Source organism: Lytechinus pictus, chromosome 2 (genome assembly GCF_037042905.1).
Source record: "Lytechinus pictus isolate F3 Inbred chromosome 2, Lp3.0, whole genome shotgun sequence".
Classification (NCBI taxonomy): Eukaryota; Metazoa; Echinodermata; class Echinoidea; order Temnopleuroida; family Toxopneustidae; genus Lytechinus; species Lytechinus pictus.
This window is the reverse complement of record NC_087246.1, coordinates 40,847,641-40,875,053: the sequence shown is the minus strand read 5'-3', so window position 1 is coordinate 40,875,053 and position 27,413 is coordinate 40,847,641. Positions and strand designations below refer to the sequence as shown.

Below are 27,413 nucleotides of genomic sequence, written 5' to 3'. Positions count from 1 at the left end.
GTTTGGTTTGAATTTGACAAGATTTTAACTTTCACAGATTTGAAAAGGACAAACTTGAATGAACCATGAGATGTAAAAATATTGAATTAAATTTATTAGAACGTCACTGGCATTCGCCAATATTTTGTTCAAAACAAGAAGTACAAAATAATACAAAACAAATATAACAATTCAGGGAATATAGGCAGATAATGTAAATTTCCTATGTTTAGGGAAGAATACACAAAAAGTTTCATCGAGGAGAAAACTAGAATATCTTAAATTTCCTATGATTAACAAATAGTTAATGGGCAATGTCACCAGTCCCCCTATTTGCATAATGACCAGGATGTCGAGATAACCTTTTGTCAAATTAAGCAAAACGTGACAAATGTAACTTTCTTGTTGTACAATGGATTTAGATACAATTTTCACTGTTGAACTTTGACTTCTCTCCATTTTATTTTCCATTACATAGTAAAATCAATGCAAACTTAGATAATAATTTAAAAGACATCTGACACTAAGAAAGGTTTTGGTCACTAAGACATCTTTGAATGTTCAATGTATGTACAAGAGTCTTGTGAAGAAATCATAAAAAAGCTAATTCCAATCATTATTACGTTCAAATGTGTGAGAAGTGGGATGTAAAACATTTTTGGCAACGCCTTTTATTGCAACTTTTGTTTATTTAACTGTCTAGAGAAATGCACAAAGTAAATAAGTCCTGTTAAGAGTTTGAAACTAAAGCTGGCTGTCAGCAAGCAAGAATGAAAACAAACTGCATTAATATTCACCACACATGATATGAAAACTTTATTAACCTCTTTATGTGAAATAGAAATGGGATAGAAATCTTGAAAGAGTCATTAACTTTTAAAATTTGTCCAATTCATTGAAAGTACTCCTCCAGAGATGGCGGCACAAGTTCAAAATATGAGGAGGTAATGTTTCTATAAATGCAAGTGTGGGCATTTGTGACAATCCCAGAGACAATATACATTTTCCCACAAGGACTAAGACAGATTCTCTGCGTCTTTTTAAAATCTGTGAATTTGAAGAAATTGATTATGTCACCAAATGTCCATTCTACCGAAATTCTTACAGTTGACATGGCTCCGTTGAATGCTGCCTGATCTGGGGTTATGGCCACTGTTGGAAACGGGACTTGGAGCTGCGGTCTGAGTGGATAGGCAGGGTCCCCGTAGATGCAGAGCACGTTGCCATCTGTGTCATGGGAAAAACGTTCAAGTTCTGCAAGCAGACCTGATTCCCGTAAGAGAAACGCATCATGTCTCCGTCCTTCTATAGGGCCATACAGGTTGGCAATCATGCCATTTGGTGTGGATACTGCCTGGTATTTGAGGGAATGAACCTGCTTGTGGCCGTTGTAAACAAGTTGTTGGTGCTCCCTAGGTCGGCAGGTTGGACGCACGGTCCCATGTATGAACCCCCAGCAGTTGTTGATAGGTGCCCCTTTCTGGTGAATAGCATTGGCAAATGTTCTAAGATGATGAGGGGCCAGCCACTCCTGCTCTAATGTTGACAGCCTATGCCTGTGGGCATCATAGACAAAGTTAGTAATCCAATTGAAAGCTAAACAGAGTTGGGGCACTGGCCGTCCATAGTCCTTCACTAAATCCACATATCGACATGGATAGGCGTAACGTTGAAGGCCAATGCAGAGTGCTTCAATGCCATCTAGCTTTGATCTGTTTGGAAGGGTGATTCTGTCCGGAACGCCCAGTGCATGTTTAAGACGATATATATCATCTTTCTGGAATCTGTAAATGCAACCAAAAGAAATTAAATACTTCTGTATTGTGAGTGATTTAAAATATTTAGTACAAATTTATAGTGTGTACAGTATGAGGGTGTGTGTGTAAGGGAAAGAGGGGCGTGTGAGAATGAAGTCATTTTTCATACGTATATCTAAAACTACATTGATGAGACATTTATGAAAAGATGAAGGAAAGGAAGAATGAGGAGAGAAACAGAAGGGAAAGAGATACAAAAGAAGTAAAATAACAGAGAAAGGGCAAGGAAGGAAAAAGAGAAAAAAAAAGAAGGATAGAGGGGATATGTAACAGAATTACAATGTACTTTTTCAATTTTTTTTTTGCTCACTTCCCCGTCAGTCAATTTCCCAATTCCCTTTCCTTATTTTCTCTATTTTCCTTGTTTTCTCTCTCTTGTTTCCATTTCTTTACCCTCTCGCTTCCCTTCCATCTCCCTCTCTTTCCCCTCTATTTCCCTTCCCTTTTTTCTTACTCTCCCCTTTCTTTTTGCTTCCCTCTTCCTTTCTTTCCTTCAAGTGTCTCCCCAATATTCTGAGCTGAATAATAGCCTCTTTCAATTTTTGTACCAAAAAAAAAGGGGGGGGGGGAATAATAAATACATGAAACAATGCACTTAGGCAAAACCGTAGGGAGAAGGGGTACGTTCCAATGCGACAGCGCCCATCAGCATGTTTGCTCTGGTATGCAAATTGCCAATTGGTCTACTGCCAACTCTTCCGCTCACCACATGGTCTACCTTCATTTAGTCTAATGCCAGTCTGTCCATTTCTAGCAACCATTTGGTCCTGAAACCATCACTTCGTCTGATAACCAGTTATTGGTCTAATATCTGTTTTATTTTCATTCATTTTGCCCGATTATCACTTACGGTGTGTAGCAAGAAAATATTTGCAATCAATCACAAATATTCTGTTGCAATTTTACAATTGATTGATCATTTTCAACGATAGCAAATATCATATTACACTCCTTGTTTCATGGAGCAGATTAGCAATCAATCGTTAATTTGCAATTAATTGCACGGCATATGATTGATTTGGGGAACGAAAATAGACTTGCATTTGATCGCAAGTTTCTTGCAACGCCCCATAAGTCTAATTAGACCAAATGGAATATGGACTTAAATTGCTATTGGACCAACTGGTTATTAGACGTAATGGTGAGTGGACGAAATGATAATTAGACCATGTGGATATTAGACCAAATGATAGATGAGTTGACAATTAAATGAATTGGCATTTGATCAAATGAAAATAAACCCTTTGGTATATTAAGCCAAATCATGACATGATGCCCAATTACATGTAACTTAGTTCCTCCTGGGGGAAAAAAGAAGAAAAACTCATGAAGGCTAACTTGATGGGCTTGAGGCTTAATTTTACTGTCAATTCATTTATGCTTTCACTCAGCCACCTGAGTACAATTTAATTCTTTTTCAAGAAATACATGTTATAATCTTAAACCCCGGCTTAAACCTATTCCATCATCATGATCATACAGCGTGTCAATTACTTCAGCTAGTGCAACAACCCTGCGTACCACAGTGTGCGAAGCTGCTCATGTCGATTTCATGTGTAGATTCCAAATACCTATGTTCATTACGCTTCTGATGTACTTTACCGCACTGTTAGTAAACATGTTCATTCCACCTTGACTTATCATATTTCCCCTATGGCCTTGTTCGTTATCACTCATATATCTGTTCTTACCTTGGTCTATATTGGCATCTTAATTAAGTGTCGTGCTAATACGTGATATATCTACAAATTAACAGAAAAAATCATCTCAATCTTAACGTCTTATCTTTATCATACTAGACATGCATGGCATGTAGGGCGATAGAGATCATAGAGCTGCGTATGTTAGGTAGCAGTAGGAAAAGGTTCAAGAATTTTACCTGAAAAAACTCATGCATTCATCGTCGTTCAGATCATCTAATTGAAATGCATGCCTATATTGTATGTCAGGATTGACTGGTGCATTGATATCTGCCAGGTGGACGAACTCTTCCTCATCTATGACATCAAAAAAGTAGGCTGCAACAAGCGCATCCTGAACTTCGTGTAGATTTGCCATGTTGAAAAAGAAAAACGTGGGAGCGCGTGTGCTCGGAATTAAAAGCGAGGGATTTCCCCCATGTGAAACGAACACACGGCCCGGTCCCGAGCCGCTGCTGCTTCATGCCTGAGCTGAGCGATCGGTTTGCCCATCCTGTACCTACGCAAACGGTAAGCCATCTCGGATGCATTGTGATTGGACATATGCTCTGTGGACGCTATGCCCCCCCCCCAAAAAAAAAAAAAAAAAAAATAATAATAATAATAAAAATGGGGGAGGGTTAGATTTCAAAATATTCATACATTAATCAGGGATTTTAAAGGTTAGATTAATTATACCGAAGTGGTATTTATAAGATTTTATACATTTTCAAAACCAGAATCCATAATAGACCTGCATTTTGATGAAAATCTTGTTTTAATTGGGAAATCAACAATTAATTTTGGGGTATATGTTCCCTGTATTGAGTGTAAGAACAGAAATGAATCTATATACTGTACAGGCGCGGTGATTGTCTTGAGTATAGGATCCATGATGTGGAGTCCTCGCGCTCGGGCTGTACATGGTCATGATGTAAAGTATAAAGCGAGACCCATATGACGAAGCTTCTCGAGCTCTCGACGTGACGTGTGCAAAAATCATCCCAAATCGGATCGATAGGTCGTTGTTTTGCACACGACCGCTGATTTAATGTCTGTGGTGCCGATGCGAAAGGTCCGTATTTATGGTCAATGAATGTGGTATTATGTCATTACATGTATATGAATGGTGTTTTTGTGAATGATTACCGGTATTTTATAGTAGTTTTCAAAGTTAGCACTGCTGCTATATTAAATTGCGTAATGCAGGCGAGACTGCCAGAGGCGTTCCACTTGTTTAAAAAAGAAATCTCTGTAAAGACGTGCAAGCATATAGTGCAAGCGTATTTGAAGTCAATAAATTGATGCAATCTCACTCCTTTGCCACACCTCCTCGCAGAATGGATTTCTATTGGTTGAGTGATATGAGAGAGCTATAAAAGCGCGTTTCTAATTGGATATTGATTAAAAAATAGGTGTGTCTTACAGAGATAAAATGAAGATAAAATTGTGCTCAGAATACCAATTCGGAGAGATTTTAAGGGTATTTTATCTCATTGATTTTAACGGAGATAAAATATTTATTTTATCTGAGATGAAATGGATCTCAGAATACCACCCCTGCATGTTATGCTGCAGTCGGAGGTCACATGATAAGGTCAAAGGTCATTTTTAGGTCAACGTTAAAGTTTACGTGCAAGGCTCTTATGACAAGTGTTTCACCCAGTCATTTCACAATGAAGTCTCGATACAATTCTGTTGCGTGCCCTCGCAAATCACGATATTTCTGGTGGGCGAGACACAAAATCACTTTTGCCTTGTTGTATCTGCTTCGTCATCTGTTGGCTATTTGATGAAAAATCGTCACTTTCAAATGTTTTAACTATATTTTGTTCAAAATTGTGAAATATGGGACAAATAGGCGTCCTGGAAATGTTGGGACGCCGGGACAAAGGAGCAAAATACGGGACAATCCGGGGAAATACGGGACTTCTGGTCACCCTGATTGGGCCCCAAGCTTTAACAAGACACAAAAATACACTAATGGGACTGAACTGCCAGTTGGTTACTCAGAGACTTCACGAAAGCCAACAATTTTTAGGAGGGTCAGGACGTAAAAAACAACATTCTAATGAAAAATTTGATCTCCGATTCGGCTAAAATATTGCCTAGATCGAAAGCATTATTTCAGGTTCAATTTTTTCTGGAATACCACATATTTCATATCAAAATAAAGCAGAAGATTTCAAGATTTATTTACGGTAGCATTCTTCCATCTTGGCTTTTTCAGTGAAGAGAGTATGACGTCATTAGAACGAGACCTGCATGACTCTCGTGATATCTTGCGATGTACGAGAGTCCCGCAAGATGATTTTTGGGCGGATGGGATTCTGAATAAATTTCAGCGATCATGCTCATTAGCATACGCGTGGCGCTCTGACTGGTTATCATGAAGCTATATCGGCACACTTTCGCATTTGAATTATGTCCCTCACATATGCTGACGGAAATGGTGGTGACCCATATCCTAGCTTCCTCTCTTTTTTTGCTTGTTAATATTAGACCCCCGCTCCCCATGCTCAGGCGGTCAACCTAGTTCAGGATTCTAAGAGATTCCCACTTTTAGTATGGAAATAAATGAGATTATTAGGCCCCATGTAGTACATCAGATTAAGCAACCAATTATCATACCCGATATGAAATATACAGTGCGCCCCAGAAAAAACGAAACCGAGATTAAACGATGATTATCATAACTTATTCCCAAATACAATAGACAAATGACCTACCATTTTAAAGCTCAGAATCTCCTCTTTCAGCTGATATCACTTAGATTATTCCTCATTCATGCATGAGTGAGCAAAAACAATTTGAAGAAAGGATACCAAAAACTCATTTGGCGGGGGGTATCTGAATTTCAAAAAGAAAATCACATGCCTAAAAAGTTCAATATCTGCTCTTTTATTTGATACCTTAATCACAAAAAATGGTCAAGAAGTAAAAAAGTTATGGTCCCTCGAAACGATGCTTGTAATTCCATAATTTCATTAAATAAGGTGTTTTCACCGGTTTCCCACAGAAGCTATCGCATGATTAAAGGAGAATGAAACCCTTGAAACCAGCTGAATCCATATCAAAGAGAAAAATCAAAGAAACATATTGTTGAAAGTTTGAGGAAGATTGAATGCATAATAAGAAAGTTATGAGCATTCGAATATTGAGATCACTAGTGCCATGTAGATCCTCCCGACGGCAATGCGACCAAGATCTGTGATATCACACACGTACAACTCCCTCATTACTTTAGTACTTATTTCACTTATATTCTCACTTTTATAGAGTCTATCACGAGGTGAGGTGTTCTCTTTATGAGATGACAAGTACAGAGGTTTCACAACATTATATCATTGATGAATCGTTTGTCATATGATTAGAATGAGCAAAAAGAGATGTTTTGGGGTATATTTTCAGGGTCCAAATGGGAGAGTTGTACGTGTGTGACATCACAGATCTTGGTCGCATTGCCAATGGGAGGATCTCCATAGCATTAGTGATCTCGACATTCAAATGCTCATAACTCTTTTATTGCTAGTCCTATTTTACTCAAAGTTTTGTTGATCTTATTCTTTGATTTTTCTGCTTTCACAAAAGCTAACTTGCTCCAAGAGTTTCATTCTCCTTTAACAAAAGTACGAAGCCCCAAACCGGACATTTTTGACAACGGAAAAAAAAAAATTATTACTTACGTACGTGGTATTATTACGTACGTACGTAGTAATTATTACGTACGTACGTAGTAATTATTACGTACGTACGTAGTAATTATTACGTACGTACGTAGTAATTATTACGTACGTACGTAGTAATTATTACGTACGTACGTAGTATTTATTACGTACGTACGTACGTAGTATTATTACGTACGTACGTAATATTAATAAGCACCTCGCCGAACCTGTCGGGGAACCTGTATATAGTTTGGATTAATATATGGATGCCAAATTTGTTCATTCATTTATTTCGATTTCCCCGCCTTTTGAGGGCTTTTGTGACTCCGGGGTGTGATTACAAATTCACATTACAGCTACGGTCAAAGAAACATCGTCATAAAAATCCACTGGGGCCAGCATAGGCAGATCCAGGTGGTAAAGGGGCCGCCCCTCCCCCATTGCAATGGCGACGCGAAAAAAGGGGGAAAGAAAGAAAAAAAAAAGGAAAGGAGGGAAGGGAAAGGAAAGGATTTTAAAAAGAGGCAAATAAGAATAGGGAGCTAGATGAGTGAATGAAAATAAGGTGAGGGGAAAACTTTGAAAATAAAAAAATCTTGATCATGCAGCTACAGTATATAAAATTTTTGCTCTTGCTCCGCGCTCTCGTTGACTGTTATGAGATAGGCCTACATATATCTTGCTCAAAAGGCTGAAATGGAGATAAACAAAACATATTCAGCTCGGACATCGAGCTTTTATTTATTTTGTGTAATTTACAAATTGATTTTTAAGTGCTATGTATTTTTTTTAATGCATGGTCTGCATCTCAAAATATCTCAGCTCGAGCTTCGCCCTCGCGCATTATTCATGTGGGAAAATAACCATCCTTTTCATGAAAATATGACTAGAGTATATAGGCCTATCCTATTTCGGGATTTAAATTTCAAACTTTGCGCTCGCATCAATCTGCCTATATCATGTTCATAATTATAAAAAAAGGTGCTTAGAATGTCCAGTTTTTAGGTCCGAATATAAATTTTTTGCATTTTTTTTCTCGGGCACTTTAATCTTTAAAAGGGCACCGACAAAAGTTTAAGATTTAGATAGCAGCATAACTAAACAATTTATTGATGCGAGCGGAAAAAGTTTGAGATCGAGATCTAAAAACTGAATATTATATTTTTAATTATGAAAAGGATGTGGTTATCTTCCTTTATGAATAATGCAAGCGCGAAGGAATACAAATAATGCAACTAAACAATAATTGATGCGGCGAGCGCAAAGCACGAGCGGAAAAAGTGTGAGATTTAAGAAAACGGGATACTCTATTTTGTTACTATATATTTTTTAAACCTAGTTTTTTAATTTAATGACAGGCCGAATGAGAACGCGAAATTTTGGAATTCATACAGAAGTATTCTCACTAACCAAAACACGAGCTCGCAGTGCTAGTTGATATTTTTTTACAATAAGACCTGAACAATAGACCATCTTGAGAACTTTATGGAATACACGAAGAAGGACCTAGTTCACGTTTCAAATAATGCGAGTGCATATCAGACAAAATAATGAATGCTCTATGTCTGAAATGAAATATGTTTGTGTACTGACTTAAAATTGAATATTTTAAGCTCCATATCAACCTTTATAAATTGACATGAAAGATTACTTTTTCAAAGTCTTCGACCGCCCCCCTCATTTTATTCACTCGTGACCCGTCTTCATTATTTCTTTTTACCCTCTCCTTTCCTTTTTTTTTCTTTTTGAGTCCCAAAGTTTTCTTATTGCGCCGCCAATAGGGGGAAGGGGGGGGGGCGCTGTCCTTTTCTCTTGGATCCGCCTTTGCTGACCCCTTTTGTTGATAATAGCAATGTTTCTATGAACGTACATTATGCTAATTTGTATGTTCTTGTTACTCCACAAACTGACTTAGCTCGATCACATAATGTATCAATATTATAATGCCAACACTATTATGGGAGGGGTGACCCCCCTTAAGTGTCCAGCAGATCTATAGTCACAAAAGGTGTGGAAATCGAAAGATTGACATCCATCAAAAGTAGTCAAAATCTATAGTCCGACTGTCATTGATCTGTTAAGATTACAGTTTCGACGAGGTGCTTATTACGTACGTACGTAATAAATACTACGTACGTACGTAATAAATACTACGTACGTACGTGATAAATATTACGTACGTACGTAATACTACGTACGTACGTGATAATACTACGTACGTACGTGATAATACTACGTACGTACGTGATAATACTACGTACGTACGTGATAATACTACGTACGTACGTGATAATACTACGTACGTACGTGATAAATATTACGTACGTACGTAATAATACTACGTACGTACGTGATAATACTACGTACGTACGTGATAATACTACGTACGTACGTGATAAATATTACGTACGTACGTGATAATACTACGTACGTACGTGATAAATATTACGTACGTACGTAATAATACTACGTACGTACGTGATAATACTACGTACGTACGTGATAATATTACGTACGTACGTGATAAATATTACGTACGTACGTAATAATACTACGTACGTACGTAATAAATACTACGTACGTACGTAATAATTAAATGCTAAATAAATCCCTTTTGTTCAGGTCTGATTGCAAAAATATATCAGCTAGCACTACGCGCTCGCATTTTGGTTAGTGAGAATACTTCTGTATGAATTCCAAAATTTCGCGTTCTCATTTGGCCTATTATGAAATGAAAAAAAAATTCTTTTTATGAATTCATAATCCTTATTGTCTCTTTTTTCAGATCGGAATATGCAATATTTTCAGCTCGCCCTTAGGTAGAAGAACTAATAATAGTTATCCTTTTCATATGATGACAAAATGTGCTTAGAATGTCCCGTTTCTAGGTTAAATAAATATAGTAACAAAATAGAGTATCCCGTTTTCTTAAATCTCACACTTTTTCCGCTCGTGCTTTGCGCTCGCCGCATTAATTATTGTTTAGTTGCATATTTTGTATTCCTTCGCGCTCGCATTATTCATAAAGGAAGATAACTATCCTTTTCATAATTAAAAAATATAATATTCAGTTTTTAGATCTCGATCTCAAACTTTTTCCGCTCGCATCAATAAATTGTTTAGTTATACTGCTATCTAAATCTTAAACTTTTGTCGGTGCCCTTTTAAAGATTAAAGTGCCCGAAAAAAAGCAAAAAATTGATATTCGGACATAAAAACTGGACATTCTAAGCACTTTTTAAAAATAATTATGATCACAATATAGGCAGATTGATGCGTGCGCAAAGTTTGAAATTTAAATCCCAAAATAGGATAGGCCTATATTCTCTAGTCGTATTTTCATGAAAAGGATATATTTTCCCACATGAATAATGCGCGTGGGCGAAGCTCGAGCTGAGATATTTCGAGATGCAGACCATTAAAAAAATACAGAGCACTTAAAAATGTATTTGTAAATTACACAAAATAAATAAATCTCGATGTCTGAGCTGAATATGTTTTGTTTATCTCCATTTCAGCCTGTTGAGCAAGATATGTAGGCCTATCTCATAACAGGCAACGAGAGCGCGGAGCAAGAGCAAAAAAATTATATACTATGTAGCTGCATGATCAAGATTTTTTTATTTTCAAAGTTTTCCCCTCACCTTATTTTCATTCACTCGTCTCCCTATTGTTATTTGCCTCTTTCCTTTCCCTTCCCTCTCCTTTTTTTTTCTTTCTTTCCCCCTCTTTTCGCGTCGCCAATGGAGGAGGGGCGGCCCCTTTACCACGTAGTGGATCTGCCTTTGCTGGCCCCTGGATTTTTATGACGATGTTTCTTTGACCGAACAATATAGTTAATTTTGATTCTTGCCACGCCACAAACTGACTACAAAGCTCGATCAGACGTGGGAGAGGTGACCCCCGCCCCCCGCATCGTCCAGGAAACTCACATAGCGATCATTCAATGTGCTGTAATGTGAATATGTAGTCACACCCAGGAGTCACAAAAGGCGGGGAAATCGAAATAAATGAATGGAAAAATTTTACATCCATTAATCCAAACTCCCGGGGGGGGCACTTACATTGACGAGTGGATACCATGCGCGACCAAGAAAACACGTAAAAAGGATGTCTTTTTCAAGATAGGGCACGTTACGTACGTAACGTGATAAGGGTGTCAAAAACACAAAAATAATGAAAAAAGGGTATCTATTTCGCAAGGAAAGCTACGTGTTTAGGGTCACATTTGCGGGGATGATAAAACAAAATTAAAATGTTGTATAAAGGATTTCCTTTTTGCCCCAATACTACGTGTTTAGAGTCCCGATTTACGCGAGGTGAGGAAGGTGGGACCTTATTAAACCAAATGGTGTGTAAATTAGGTAAAACCGACGACCGACGGACCCGTGACACAACAATAAAATATACTTGTTTAGGGGTTCATTTCAGGGAATACTTGCCAAGAGTATAGTTTTGTTTCCAATACTTGTTAAGGGTAGGGTTTCAGACGCCAATACTTGTTAAGGTGTGCATTTTCAGAACATGGAAAATAAGTGTTTAGAGTGCTTTTCGAGACCCCGTGGTCGCGCATGGTATCCATTTGTCAATGGAAGTGGCCCCCCCCCGGGTCCAAACTCTATATACAGGTTCCTGGACAGGTTCGGCGAGGTGCTTATTACGTACGTACGTAATAAATACTACGTACGTACGTAATAATACTACGTACGTACGTAATAGATACTACGTACGTACGTGGTATTATTACGTACGTAATTACTACGTACGTACGTAATAATTACTACGTACGTACGTAATAATACTACGTACGTACGTAATAATACCAAGTACGTACGTAATAATTACTACGTACGTACGTAATAATACGTACGTACGTAATAATACCACGTACGTACGTAATCATTTTTTTTTTTTCGTTGTCAAAAATGTCCGGTTTGGGGCTTCGTACAAAAGACTTAATGCATGGCTGATCGTCAACAAAACGGAGCGTCGAGTGGAGGGAAATTTTTTTTCGGGGGCTCCATTTTAAATTTTTGGTCAAATTTCGGGGGCTCTATTTCTACCTTTCGGGGGCTACTTTTTGCATTTCGGGGGCTCTTTTTGAATGCTACTTTTTTGTATTTTGTTTTGAGGATTACCTGTTCACTTATTAATGAATTATTACTTTTTGTTTAATATTGTATGATTTTTTAAGTCGTTTTTTTCATGCTTAGAATCTTGGGTGGGTGTGTGTGTGTGGGTGTGACTGTGAGTTGGACTTGGATATAAATGAATTCAATATGTAATTTCTACGCAGTCTATTCCAGTACAATACCCTGTAATCAGCCATGTACATGTAATAAAGGCCCACATTATCACATACCCTAACTTTTCGTGAAGTTCTTTGAAAACGCAGATCTCGATGAAAATTGCATTTCTCTATGGGGGAGTCTAAATTTGGTGAGAATGTATTCATTAAGAACTTAAATATACATGACAATGAAGAAATCATCAAACTTTATTGGCAGTTTTGAATAATATACCCGAAATGTAAACTCTGTCTGAAACAGAAAATCACCATCATTGAGGCCTTTACTGAGCGAATTGTCCCCCAGAGCTCTGGCAGAGAGACAGAGCTCAGACTGGCTAGCATTATACAAGCGCCAATGCGTGCATCTGCCGCCGGCCTTGTAAAATAGATGGAGCTTTGTTTGATGATTTATTGTCTGATATTTACCACTTCCCCAAGAAAAATAAAACAAATGATTTTTAAGTTATAATTAATAAATAAGGTAAGTTATTTTGGATGTTAATAGGCCGTTTTGAAAAGCAAAGCCGAATGACAACTCACCAATGATAGGTTACTAGACTCGAATTATTTTATCACAGAATTGTGATAACTGTATCGGAAACATGTGCATTAGAAATTGCACATGGTGGTAGTCATAATGGACCCCCTATACATGCAACTGTTTCCCGACCGTCGCGTTCATTTTTTTTCCATACTTGGTACCATGTGTGTGGAAATACGTGGTACAGAAAAAAAGACGCAACTTCGGAATTTGAAACTGCGCTCCTCGCTATTTCCAAGGCTTATTCTTGATTTTGAGTGTGGATTTTGGATGATTTTTAAATGGTAAGCGGAGCTCGAGCATATGGCGCTAGTGGGTCGTTGAGTTGTTATCACTCGGCAATAATTTCGGGGCGACATTCAGATTTTATGTCACCCCCGAAAGCATGATTTTGGGTGATTTCGAGGGCGACTTTAGGCATTTCCGGGGCGAATTCGCCCGCCGCCCCCGTGTATTTTTTTCACTGGTCGAGTGAGTTTGAACGCTAGCCTGTAAAACCTCTTCATTTTATGACATTATTGAAATTCAAGCCTTATTTCAAATAGCCAGAACTTTGTTATTTTTTTACCATTTTCTGTAATTGAGGTATCAAATTAAAGAGCAGATAATGAACTTTTAAAAAATGTGGTTTTCTTTTTGAAACCCAGATACAGCCCGCCAAATGACTTTTTGGTATCCCCTCTTCAAATTGTTTTTGCTCACTCATGCGTGAATGAGAAATAATCTAAGTAATTTCAAATGAAAGAGGAGATTCTGAGCTTTAAAATGGTAGGTCATTTGTCTATTGTATTTATGATTAAGTTATGATAAATCATCGATAAATCTCGGTTTCGTTTTTTGTGGGACGCACTGTATAGGCCTACATGTATTTGAAAAGGGAATGGGCACTGAATAGTTCTCTCTCACTGTTATATTTCATTTGTATGTCTTTGATTTGTTTTCCCTTTGTTTCCTGCCATCACTCTCTCCATCTCGACACTCGCTCCCCCTCTCTCTCTTTAATTAACTCAATCAATAATCACATACTATTTAAAGGGGAATCCAACCCAAATAAAAACTTGTTTTTATAAGAAAGAGAAAAATCAGACAAGTTGATAGGTGAAAGTTTGAACAATATTGGACAAACAACAAGAAAGTTATGAATTTTTAAAAGTTGTAAATATTGGTAATCACTATACCCATGGAGACTTCAAATTGGCCGCATATGGGATGTCATAGTGATGTAAGGCAAGGACTACTCTTCTATGTACTCCAATACATATTATGGCTAAAATGTCATTTTTCCCAAAAGTTTTAATTCAAATTATATTTTTCTTTCATGAGGACATAAAACAATATACTACCTGGGTCATATTTAGATTACTGCCCCAGGGGAATGGGTACTTAGGAGAAAACCCCAAATCCCTGATAATAAAGTACATGGCCTATGGGAAAATTGTCCTTGCCCCTTGTCATAATTTACTTACCCAGTTGCCAATTTGAAATCTACATACTATTAGTGATCTCAATTTTAAAGCAGCTATAACTTTCTTATTGCTTGTCCGATTTCTTTCAAACTTTCACCATTCTGTTTAATTTATTTTTCTCCTTCCCAACACAACATTTTATGGCCAAGGCTGGATTCCCCTTTAAGCATTTCAATTCCTCTCTATTTTTTTTTTCCATTTCTTAATTCTATTTACTCGGTCTCCGAACATAGATTTGATTTGAGTTTTAGGCCTATGCTGACACCAGCGTAATTTTGAAAGATTGGTATAATGACAATCATAAATCAGATATATTATATTTCCACCTCAACACTATTATATTAGAAGCGTAATGAGACCAAAAAAAGTTTTGGAGCGTCCCGTCATGTATATACTAGTAATTTCAAATTTTCGGTGATTAGTTTTTTTTAGGTGGAAATATAATTATGGTGTAATGTATAAAATCATTATAATTTTCTTTAAAATGTTAGTTGAGTCACGCAGGTTATTGCAGTGTCACGGCATCATATGAAAGTATAAAATATATTGATTCATAAATGTGTTACATAGGTTCTGGAGTAGGCCTTCTTGCCCAGTCGGGCAAATAAATTTTTAATTGAATAAAAATGCTTTCCTGAAATTATAGTTCACTTGCTCAGAAACAAATCTGTCAAAACAAAGTTAAACCGTTTCACAACAAAGTTTTACAGTTTTATATACAATTGGCCATTATTGTTTTTATTGTCTCACCTGCATAGCAGAGTGAGACTATAGGCGCCGCTTTTCCGACGGCGGCGGCGGCGGCGGCGGCGGCGTCAACACCAAATCTTAACCTGAGGTTAAGTTTTTGAAATGACAGCATAACTTAGAAAGTATATGGACCTAGTTCATGAAACTTGGCCATAAGGTTAATCAAGTATTACTGAACATCCTGCCTGAGTTTCATGTCACATGACCAAGGTCAAAGGTCATTTAGGGTCAATGAACTTAGACCATGTTGGGGGAATCAACATCAAAATCTTAACCTAAGGTTAAGTTTTTGAAATGTCATCATAACTTAGAAAATATATGGACCTAGTTTATGAAACTTATACATAAGGTTAATCAAGTATCACTGAACATCCTGCATGAGTTTCACGTCACATGACCAAGGTCAAAGGTCATTTAGGGTCAATGAACTTTGGCCGAATTGGGGGTATCTGTCGAATTACCATCATAACTTTGAAAGTTTATGGATCTGATTCATGAAACTTGGACATAATAGTAATCAAGTATTACTGAACATCCTGTGCAAGTTTCAGGTCACATGATCAAGGTCAAAGGTCATTTAGGGTCAATGAACTTTGGCCAAATTGGGGTATTTGTTGAATTACAGCCATAAATTTGAAAGTGTGTTGGTCTAGTTCATAAAACTTGGACATAATAGTAATCAAGTATCACTGAACATCCTGTGCGAGTTTCAGGTCACATGATCAAGGTCAAAGGTCATGTAAGGTCAAAGAACTTTGGCCACGTTGGGGGTATTTGTTGAATTGCCATCATATCTCTATAAGTGTATTGGTCTAGTTCATAAAACGTGGAAATAAGAGTAACCAAGTATCACTGAACATCTTGTGCGAGTTATAGTAGTTTTCAAAATCAGCACTGCTGCTATATTGAATCGCGTGATGCAGGTGAGACGGCCAGAGGCATTCCACTTGTTATTACTATTATCACTTCTCATGAACCATGTTATCACATTTATTATATATTTTAGTTGATTTTTATCTTGTTCATCATGACCCAATATCATTGTGAATATATACTCTTTAATTAATTTACTCTTATCATATTATAATCATACTCTTTATGGGGAGGGGGGAATTGCCTCACACAACAAAAGGTGGAATCACTGAAAAGAAAACAGAAATAAATAGAAGGAAGAAAGAAATAAAGAAAGAAAAATAAAGAAAAAATAAGAAAGGATATTTTAATTCAGTAAAATTTTTATTTGAAGTCCCGATTGCATATTGCATAATACAAATAAAATGGTTGACAAATGTACATTTTACATTTCAATAACAACAATAATTCAAAACTAGATTTTAATTCGTCATACTGACGAATTAGGTGGTCTGTCGTATAGATAAACAGAAAAAAATATTTAAACAAATATTAGATTGAAAGATAGATAGAGAAACAGACATACATATCTATCTTTCAATCTAATATTTGTTTAAATATTTTTTTCTGTTTATCTATACGACAGACCACCTAATTCGTTATGTATCTGTTTGAATATGTATGTCTGTTTCTCTATCTATCTTTCAATCTAATATTTGTTTAAATAAGATAGATAATTATGAATATAGATGGATGGATGGATGGAGTGATGGATGGAGAGATAAATGATAGGTGGTTATATTAATAAAACATAGATAGACAGACAGACATATAGATAGATAGATAGATAGAGAGAGACAGACAGATAGATTGATATAGAAAGATAGACATTCAAACAGATAGACATATATTAGAGAAATGGATAGATAGATAGCCAGACAGACATACATATAGATAGATAGAGAGATAGATAGATAGATAGCTAGAGACAGGCAGATAGATGGATAGATATATAGACATATTTAAACAGATAGATATATATATATATTAGACAGAGAGAGAGAGATCGATAGATAGATAGACAGATAGATATACAATGTAGGTAGATAGACAGACAGACAGACATATGGATAGATAGATAGAGAGAGAGAGAGAGAGAGACATATTCAAACAGATAAATATACATTAGACAGAGAGATAGATAGATAGATAGATATGTCATGTAGGTAGATAGATAGACAGATAGATAGATAGAAAGATTTATAACATAGATAGCGGATAGATAGACGGATATGATAAGATAGGTATAATATAAAAAAAGTAATTATAATCTGTTTTATTTTACAATATTTTAACTAGTATTTATTAGAATTCTTATAATTGATCGTGCGCAAGTAAAAAAAAAAAAAAAGAAAATCATGTTCACCATCGGACTCGAACCCCTGCCCGCATGGCTGAATGAGATGTAAGTCTGACGCTTAACCGATTGAGCTTAAATATTTGCCATACACTTTACACGTATCCAGAATACGAGAATCTCAAATCCCATTACGAAACTTTGTGTTTAAAAATGGATCTCATCTGACACCCCAATTTCAAATTCCAAGCTTCTTTCACTTGCCCCCCCCATCCAGATATCAACAAGGAATGGTTATCCACACAAACAACCACACACTCTCCCAGCTAATCCACCTTCCCCCAAGGAGAAGTGACCTTCGTAAGGCATGGCAGAGAGAGAGAGAGCAAGAGAGAGGGAGTTAACTGGGGGTGATTTTTTAAAACTTATTGTTATTTCGGCAATTGTGGGTCATTTTGCATCGTTCAAAATTTCAGTTCGATCTCCATCTAAATTTTGAATCATTTTTAGACATGCTAATATCCTATAACAAATAGAATACAAATTTATTCTTTCAAGATTACTGTCAGCCAGGAAGCTCTGAAGAGTTTGTTTATACTATTACGTAACAAGGACTGCTGCTCTCCCACTCCATGCCATTCATCAGCCTGATGTGGTGGCATGCACAGTGTTTTATCGGCTCTTATCAGCAGCTGCAGTCACTAAGGGTGCGTTTATCCGCCACTTTTTTACCCTAGAATCATGATCTGAATCATGATTCAAATCATGATTCTGCAGAATCACGATTGCGTTTAGTCGAAATTGAATATAATCATGATTAGAATCACAAACATGAAACACGAAAAAAGGGGCGTTTGGAAAGACGTTTCTGCAGAATCACGTACAAAAATGTTCGAATAAACGATATCGTGATTACAATCATGATTCTATGACCTCACTGTTGTGTCGGGCTACTTTCGTTTTGACTCTTGCCAAGCTCAAGGCGCTCTATATGCTCATTGTATGTACATGATTATGTACTACGCATGCATTTCTTGTCATGTTCAAGTTCTGTGTTGGTCATCGCATCGTCCACTACTTTTCATTTTTTGGTCATGTCTTCAACTTCAAGTTCTAGTAAATGAATTAACTGGACAGACAATGATCTCAGCTGTTGTTGAGTATACAGTATCAATATTAAATTGGATCTACGCTGAAATTCACTTCCGAACACCATTTTGGATAAACTAACAAGATAGTCCGGGGGCTGGGAGAGTTTATTCAGCTGATCGGGTACAAAAGGTTTGATGGTCCCAAGATGTTGGCATGATATCAGTGGTCAAGAAAATGTGTTGCTGCCGGGTCAAATCCTGTACGGAAGGCCCACAGGGCCCCATTTTTGTCGGCCATCTTGAATTTTTCATGAAAATCAATTATTTTCATATTTTTGCACAAACAATGGAAAAATATTAAATAAATACGCATTTCACATTGATTCAGACAGTAGAAATCGATTGCAAGTGTTTTTAGGACAGTCCGTTTAATATTTTTTGAAAAATATAAGAATTTATGCCAAAATTTTCATCTTTTTAGGCAAAAATTTGCATGTGCATTGATATCTTTCTGTTTTCTCATTAATATCAGCAATCAATGCAAAATATCAGCATTCAACACGAAAGAGAATATATTAACGAGAACATTGATATGCTTCATGACAGTATTAATGTCTTAACTTGCTTAGATATAGGGAAAATACCTCCATATGCATTCCCCGATATTGCAATAAAATGACACCAAAAAGCAACCTCCGTCATAGTCACACCAGTAATACCGATTTCAATGCGCTCGCTAGCTTGCCTTTCAAAAGAGTACAATAGACTCAATCGGTCTTGCCTCGCCTCTGTTGGTGTGACTAGCACGCATTAATGCATGTAAAGAGCGTCGCGATAGAAAAGTCTATATTACATTATGGCTATGAGGGCAAAAGGCGTTTTCTTTTATACATTTAAGCAACTTTTATGTTAATGAAACCACTTGGAAAAGTTAGAGGAGGGATTGCTCTGCATGTCGCAAGCAATTACATTCGGACACCTCAAAACATAGTCCCGCAAGAGCCTGTCGAAGGTACCCCACCCTTATCCGAAGCTTGACTACTAAAATATCTTGCCTTTTGGAGCCCTCAGTGTGGCAAAATGATGCTTCGGTTAGGTAAAAAAACAACTTTTATTTTCTTGAAATCCCTTGGAGACGAAAGAGTAGGCTTTTCTCTATCAGCTACATTTAAAGAAGTGAGGGCACAACAAAGCCTACCCTCTCAGGGGGCTGGCCCAGGTCACCCATCCCGTTTTTCGCATTTTGCCCATTTCTTGGAAAATTCGCCATTTTGGAGCCACATTGATGAGAAAAGTGTTTCTACTATGTAATGAAACCACTTTTATTGTTTAAACCACTTGAAGACAAAAGAGTAGACTTTCTTCTATCTGTTACATATAAAGAATTACTGGAAAATGGAAGCCACCCCCGTCAGTGGGATGCCGAAAACACTATCCCTTTTTTTTTTCCGTATATTGCAAATTTATGGAAAAATCTGCAAATTTGGAGCCCCCACTGAGGCTAAAGTGCGTTTCTGCTTAAAAGCAATCCATTTTCTTGTCTTAAAACCACATGGAGACAAAAGAGTTGGCTTTCTTTTATCAGTTACATAATAAGAGGTGCTGGTACAGCAAAGCCTATCCCAGTCAGGGGCTCCTGAAATTACCTACCCCTTTTCTGTATTTTACATTTTTTTATTAGAAAATCTGCGAATTTGGAGCCCAAATTGGGGCAAAAAGATGTTTCTCCTAAAGAGCAAAACACTTTCCTTGTCTTAAAACCACTTGGATAAAAAAGTCGTATTTTTCTATCTGCTACATTATAACGAAGTACCGCCACATCGAAGCCTACCCCTCAGGGGGCAGCTGAAATCACCCAACCCCTATTTCGTATTTTTCTAGGAAAATTCGCCATTTTGGAGCCCCAATTGAGACCAACGGCGTTTCCACTTTGCAGAAAGTCATTTATATTGTTTTGTAACTCGGAGACAAAAAGGTATGATTTTCTCCATCAGCTTCATTTGAAGACGCGCTCTCACACTGAAGCATACCCCCGCCAGGGGCTCCCGAAATCACCCACCCCTTTTCCGTATTTTACCTTTTGATTAGAAAATCTGCGAATTTTGAGCCCACATTGAGGCACAAAGATGTTTCTCCTAAACAGCAAAATACTTTCATTGTCTTAAACCACTTGGATGCAAAAAGTAGTATTTTCTCTATCTGCTACATTACAACGAAGTGCTGCCACATCGAAGCCTACCCTCTCAGGGGGCAGCTGAAGTCACCAAACCCCTATTTCGTATTTTCCTAGGAAAATTCGCCATTTTGGAGCCCCAATTGAGACCAACGGCGTTTCCGCTTTGCAGAAAGTAACTTTTATTTTTTTGTAACTCGTGGGAGAAAAAAGGTAGGATTTTCTCCATCAGCTTCATTTGAAGACGTGCTCGCACAAAGAAGCCTACTCCCAACAGAGGCTGCCAAATCCCCCCTTTCCTATTTTCCCACTTTATTGAATAATTCGCAATTTTTGACCCCTTGTTCAGGTAAATTAGCATTCCTGCTATATAATGAAGCCAAATTATTTTTTGAAGCAATTTAAAGATGAAAGAATAGGCTTTCTTCTACATGCAAAAAACGTGCTGGCGCATCGAAGCTACTCAATTTCAGGCAGCTGAAGTCACCCCCACCTTTTTGCCTATTTTCCCTCTTTATTGGAAAATTCGCAGTGTTTAGCCCCATTGATGCAACAAGGTGTTTCTGCTATCAAGTAAAACCATATTTATTTTTTCAACTCCCCTGGGCTTGGGGATGAAAGAGTAGGCTTTTTAAATAAAGAAGTGCTGCATGGCACATCGACGCCTACCTCTTCAGGGGCTGCCGAATACAAAGTCACCCGATCCTGTTTGTCCATTTAGTCTAATTATTAGAAAATTCGTTATTTTGGAGTCGCCATTGAGGCAAAGGGCGTTTATGATGCAATAGTAAAGTCACTTTATTTTTTCAAACCACCTGGAAATTAAAAGATTTTTTTAAATATCAGCGTAATATAAAAAGATGTTGGCACATCGACGCCTACCCTCTTCAGTTTCTCCAAATTGGCAGATTTTTCCCATAAATTGGCAGAATACGGGAAGGGGGCGGGTGACTTCAAGAGCCCCCTGAAGGGGTAGGCTTCTATGTGCCAGCACTTCGTTATATGTAGCAGATAGAAAAATATCAATTTTCCCTATCCAAGTGGTTTTAAGACAATGAAAGTTGTTTGCAAGATAGGAGGAACAACTTTTTGCCCCAATGTGGCTCCAAATTCTCAGATTTTCTAATAAAAAGGTAAAATGCGGAAAAGGGGTGGGTGATTTCTGGAGCCCCTGACGGGGGTAAGCTTTACTATACCAGCACTTCGTTATATGCAACTGATGCTATGGTAAATGCTATTCTTTTGTCTCCAAGTGGTTTAAGACAATGAAAGTGGTTTGATATACATAGGAGAAACATCTTTTTGCCTCAATATGGGCTCCAAATTTGAAGATTTTCTAATAAAAAAGAGAAAATACAGAAAAGGGGTAGGTAATTTCAAGAGCCCCTGACTGGGGTAGGCTTTGCTGTACCAGCACCTCTTATTATGTAACTGATAGAAGAAAGCCAACTCTTTTGTCTCCATGTGGTTTTAAGACAAGAAAACGGATTGATTTTAAGCAGAAACACCCTTTAGCCTCAGTGGGGGCTCCAAATTTGCAGATTTTTCCATAAATTTGCAATATACGGAAAAAAAAAAGGGATAGTGTTTTCGGCATCCCACTGACGGGGGTGGCTTCCATTTTCCAGTAATTCTTTATATGTAACAGATAGAAGAAAGTCTACTCTTTTGTCTTCAAGTGGTTTAAACAATAAAAGTGGTTTCATTACATAGTAGAAACACTTTTCTCATCAATGTGGCTCCAAAATGGCGAATTTTCCAAGAAATGGGCAAAATGCGAAAAACGGGATGGGTGACCTGGGCCAGCCCCCTGAGAGGGTAGGCTTTGTTGTGCCCTCACTTCTTTAAATGTAGCTGATAGAGAAAAGCCTACTCTTTCGTCTCCAAGGGATTTCAAGAAAATAAAAGTTGTTTTTTTACCTAACCGAAGCATCATTTTGCCACACTGAGGGCTCCAAAAGGCAAGATATTTTAGTAGTCAAGCTTCGGATAAGGGTGGGGTACCTTCGACAGGCTCTTGCGGGACTATGTTTTGAGGTGTCCGAATGTAATTGCTTGCGACATGCAGAGCAATCCCTCCTCTAACTTTTCCAAGTGGTTTCATTAACATAAAAGTTGCTTAAATGTATAAAAGAAAACGCCTTTTGCCCTCATAGCCATAATGTAATATAGACTTTTCTATCGCGACGCTCTTTACATGCATTAATGCGTGCTAGTCACACCAACAGAGGCGAGGCAAGACCGATTGAGTCTATTGTACTCTTTTGAAAGGCAAGCTAGCGAGCGCATTGAAATCGGTATTACTGGTGTGACTATGACGGAGGTTGCTTTTTGGTGTCATTTTATTGCAATATCGGGGAATGCATATGGAGGTATTTTCCCTATATCTAAGCAAGTTAAGACATTAATACTGTCATGAAGCATATCAATGTTCTCGTTAATATATTCTCTTTCGTGTTGAATGCTGATATTTTGCATTGATTGCTGATATTAATGAGAAAACAGAAAGATATCAATGCACATGCAAATTTTTGCCTAAAAAGATGAAAATTTTGGCATAAATTCTTATATTTTTCAAAAAATATTAACCGGACTGTCCTAAAAACACTTGCAATCGATTTCTACTGTCTGAATCAATGTGAAATGCGTATTTATTTAATATTTTTCCATTGTTTGTGCAAAAATATGAAAATAATTGATTTTCATGAAAAATTCAAGATGGCCGACAAAAATGGGGCCCTGTGGGCCTTCCGTACAGGATTTGACCCGGCAGCAACACATTTTCTTGACCACTGATATCATGCCAACATCTTGGGACCATCAAACCTTTTGTACCCGATCAGCTGAATAAACTCTCCCAGCCCCCGGACTAAGATGAATAGCAGCATATGGACCCTATATGATAGAAGTAAACAAAATGAGGTATAGACTGAATTCTGGAAGCAAAAGATTTTTCGAGAGCCGAAACACGTGCGAAAAACTTCCTCTGTCAAACTGCGCACTAGTGATGCGCACTGGATTGACCCGAATCTGAGGAGAAACAGCATTGGAATGAAGGTCGTCTAAACGCTGATTCTGTGATATTGTGATTCATGTTTGTGTTTTGAATCATGATTCAAATCATGATTCAAATCATGATTCTGGCTTGAGGTCGCATAAACGCAGCCTATATCGACCCCACCCCAGTTTAAACGAGAGAAATGAAACTTTCCCAAAAACTGAATTTGGGGTGTCAATACCCCACTTGAGCTCCCATTGACTTAGCCTCTTGTCGAGGCCCTGTCGGCTGCTTTCCGAGCGAACATGGCAAAGCACGGGAGAGAGCGAAGCAGAGCGCCGCGAGACAGGGCCTCTTGACATCTGTGCCGAATTTCACCGACTTTCTTTTGTTTTTTATTGTTTTTACCAATTCACCGACCAAAAACTGGTCGGTGAAAATCATCCAATGAGAGCGCGAGCTGCTATGACGTCATATTAAATATTCATGAGCTCCTCTTGAATGGCGACCCTTGGATTCTTGCGAAGAGTGACGACGAAATATCAAAGAGCACTGAATATGCCTCTAAAACGCTGAATATTGACCGATTTAAAGATTTGCAAGTCGATGAAATTAACTCTGCACTGAAAGGACGAGATGTCTTTGTAAATCTACCCACAGGATATGGAAAAAATGTAATATTTCATGCGATTCCACCGGTCGATCCGGGGCGTCGATTATCGATCTCCGCTGTGCAGTGCAGTGAGGGAAGCTGGGGTGGAGTTGGTGGGAGTTGTCCTAAGCTACAACATATCCCAAATTGGGTGAAAATTGACCAATATTCAAGGAGTTAGAGCCAAATTTGCATAAATTTGATGACGTCATTTTTGAAAAAAATGAAATTTTCAGTTTAGGCGCGATTTTGATGACGTCATTATCAAATTGAGGGACAATGGTGACATGAAATCAAATCTACAACTCACATTCTATCGATATATGAAAAAAAAATTGGGGGTCAACGGATTATTTAAAGAGCTACAGTGATTTTTTAATAGGCATGTTTTTGCCGATATAAAGCCTATGGAAAGAGCTCGCGCGCACGTGGGCTGCAAACTTTAATGGGTGCTCATTAATGATCGTAGAGAGCTGATCGAGGTATCAATTTGATCAGAATTATATCTATAATAGATATGCATAGAAAAAAACAGCGAATTTATGCTGCGTAACGCTGTTACGCACGAAAATGCGCGCACATACGTGCACACGCGCAAAATGTTGAAATGCTTAAAATGACCTGAAACGTACCCAAAAAATTTTATAGGCCATTTTGAGAATTTTTTTTTTCGTGACAGTTGACCTTTGACCTAAAGTTTATTTGATGTAAATATGACTGATTATTGATTATCTGTTATATAGATATGATGAAAACAAGAATTTTACAAAATGGCGCGTAGATGACGTCATCATGACCAGATGACCTTGAAAAGCTTAGTATGCTGTATCTATGATAGACTATATATGACGAAAAAAACCAGCAAAATTGATATAGCCGATTCGGAGAAAAGTTGGCTACAAACATAGGTGCGAAAAATAAATAAATAAATAAAGAAAATTCTGACGAAATTAAGAGGTGATCTGTCATAGACAGTCCACCTAATGACCAAACATGAACTAAAAGAGCTTACACTCATAAAAAACATCTCAAGGAAGGATACTTATAAAAAAAGAAAGAAAGAAAAAAAGATAATCCTGCTCCAGTGGCTCCTATGATGAACACATCTCTGAAATAATAAGTGAAGCGTTTATTTTTGTCTCACCTGCATAGCAGAGTGAGACTATACATGTAGGCGCCGCTTTTCCGACGGCGGCGACGTCAACACCAAATCTGAACCAAAGGTTAAGTTTTGGAAATGACAGCATAACTTCGAAAGTATATAGACATAGTTAATGAAACTTGGCCATAAGGTTAATCAAGTATTACTGAACATCCTGCCTGAGTTTCAGGTCACATGACCAAGGTCAAAGGTCATTTAGGGTCAATGAACTTAGACCATGTTGGGGGAATCAACATCAAAATCTTAACCTAAGGTTAAGTTTTTGAAATGTCATCATAACTTAAAAAATATATGTACCTATTTCATGAAACTTGGACATAAGGTTAATCAAGTATTACTGAATATCCTGCCTGAGCTTCAAGTCACATGACCAAGGTCAAAGGTCATTTAGGGTCAATGACCTTTGGCCAAGTTGGGGTATCTGTTGAATTACCATCATAACTTTGAAAGTTTATTGGTCTAGTTCATAAAAATTGGACATAAGAGTAATCAAGTATCACTGAACATCCTGTGCGGATTTCAGGTCACTTGACCAAGGTCAAAGGTCAATGGACTTTGGCCATGTTGGGGGTATTTGTTGAATTACCATCATAACTCTAAAAGTGTATAGATCTAGTTCATAAAACTTGGACATAAAGAGTAATCAAGTATCACTGAACATCTCAATGATTTTGGGCAATGTTGGGGCCATCTGTTGAATTACATGTACCATCATAACTTTAAAAGTTTATGGATCTGATTCATGAAAATTGGACATAAGAGTAATGAAGTATCACTGAACATCCTGTGCGAGTTTCAGGTCACATGACCTAGGTCAAAGGTCAATGGACTTTGGCCATGTTGGGGGTATTTGTTGAATTACCATAATAACTCTGAAAGTGTATAGATCTAGTACATAAAACTTGGACATAAGAGTAATCAAGTATCACTGAACATCTCATGCGAGTTTCAGGTCACATGACCAAAGTCTAAGGTCATTTAAGGTCATTGAACTTTGGCCATTTTGGAGGTAATTAGATTGCTGTTATAACTTTCAAAGTTTATAGATATAGTACGGAAGATGTTGATCATCCTGGTGATAAAGAATCGGTAAAGGAAATAATCTGTTGTCTCACGATGCAGCAAACTGAAATTGCGATGTTTCGCCTGCACCTGCTGGTCTTCGTCAGGCAATGAAGTGGACAATCGATGCGTGCGCCTTTTATACCGTAAGCTGCGTGCCGTCGGTGCCGGAACTGCCGCGCTACGATTGGTCGGAGCAACCAACCAATCGGAATCCGTGGACGGTGCGATCGTTGGGCGGGAAATCCCGTCGGCTGCCGGTGGCTTGGAAAGCGGGCGTTTTGCGGACATCAAGGAAATCAAAGAAATAGAATCGACAAACAGTAGAACAACGGTAGACTTCTTTATCGGTGGCGTTCTTCCTCGTGGTTATGCCCGCTTTCCACGCTGCCGGCAGCCAACAGGATTTCCCGCCCAGCGATCGCACCGTCCGCAGGTTCTGATTGGTTGGTTGCTTTATTGCTATATTGAATCCTGTGATGCAGGTGAGACTGCCAGAGGTGCTCCACTTGTTTCTTAATTATATCGTATTTATCAAAATATCTTTCGACCATTACATTATTCTATATTATAACATAAATATTACATTACAATAATGAAAAAAGAAAATGAAGGAAAGAAAGAAGAAAAATATCAAAGAAAGGAGGGAGAGAGAGAAAGAAACAAGTACGGAAACAAAAAGTAAATAATCTTAAAGAAAATTGAAAAGAAGGACAAATAAATGGAAATAGAGACAAAAAAAGAAGGAAAGTGAAGCATTTATTTTTTCTTAATTATATCATGTTTATTTCAAAATAACTTTCAACCATAATATAATTCTATATATAACATAAATATTTAAATACAACATAATGAAAAAGAAAATGAATGAAAGAA

General features: G+C 37.6%; 1 protein-coding gene across 1 annotated transcript; it reads right to left on the bottom strand.

The window, feature by feature from the left end:
* Positions 1-75: 75 nt before the first annotated feature.
* On the bottom strand, positions 76-13,017 carry LOC129271719 (uncharacterized). Its single transcript, XM_054908993.2, has 3 exons — positions 12,974-13,017; positions 3,676-3,835; positions 76-1,763 (listed from the first exon to the last, which is right to left on the bottom strand). Exons 2-3 carry the CDS (start codon positions 3,687-3,689, stop codon positions 872-874), a joined length of 906 nt encoding a protein of 301 aa, XP_054764968.2. The 5' UTR covers positions 3,690-3,835; positions 12,974-13,017; the 3' UTR covers positions 76-871.
* Between the last annotated feature and the right edge of the window lie 14,396 nt (positions 13,018-27,413).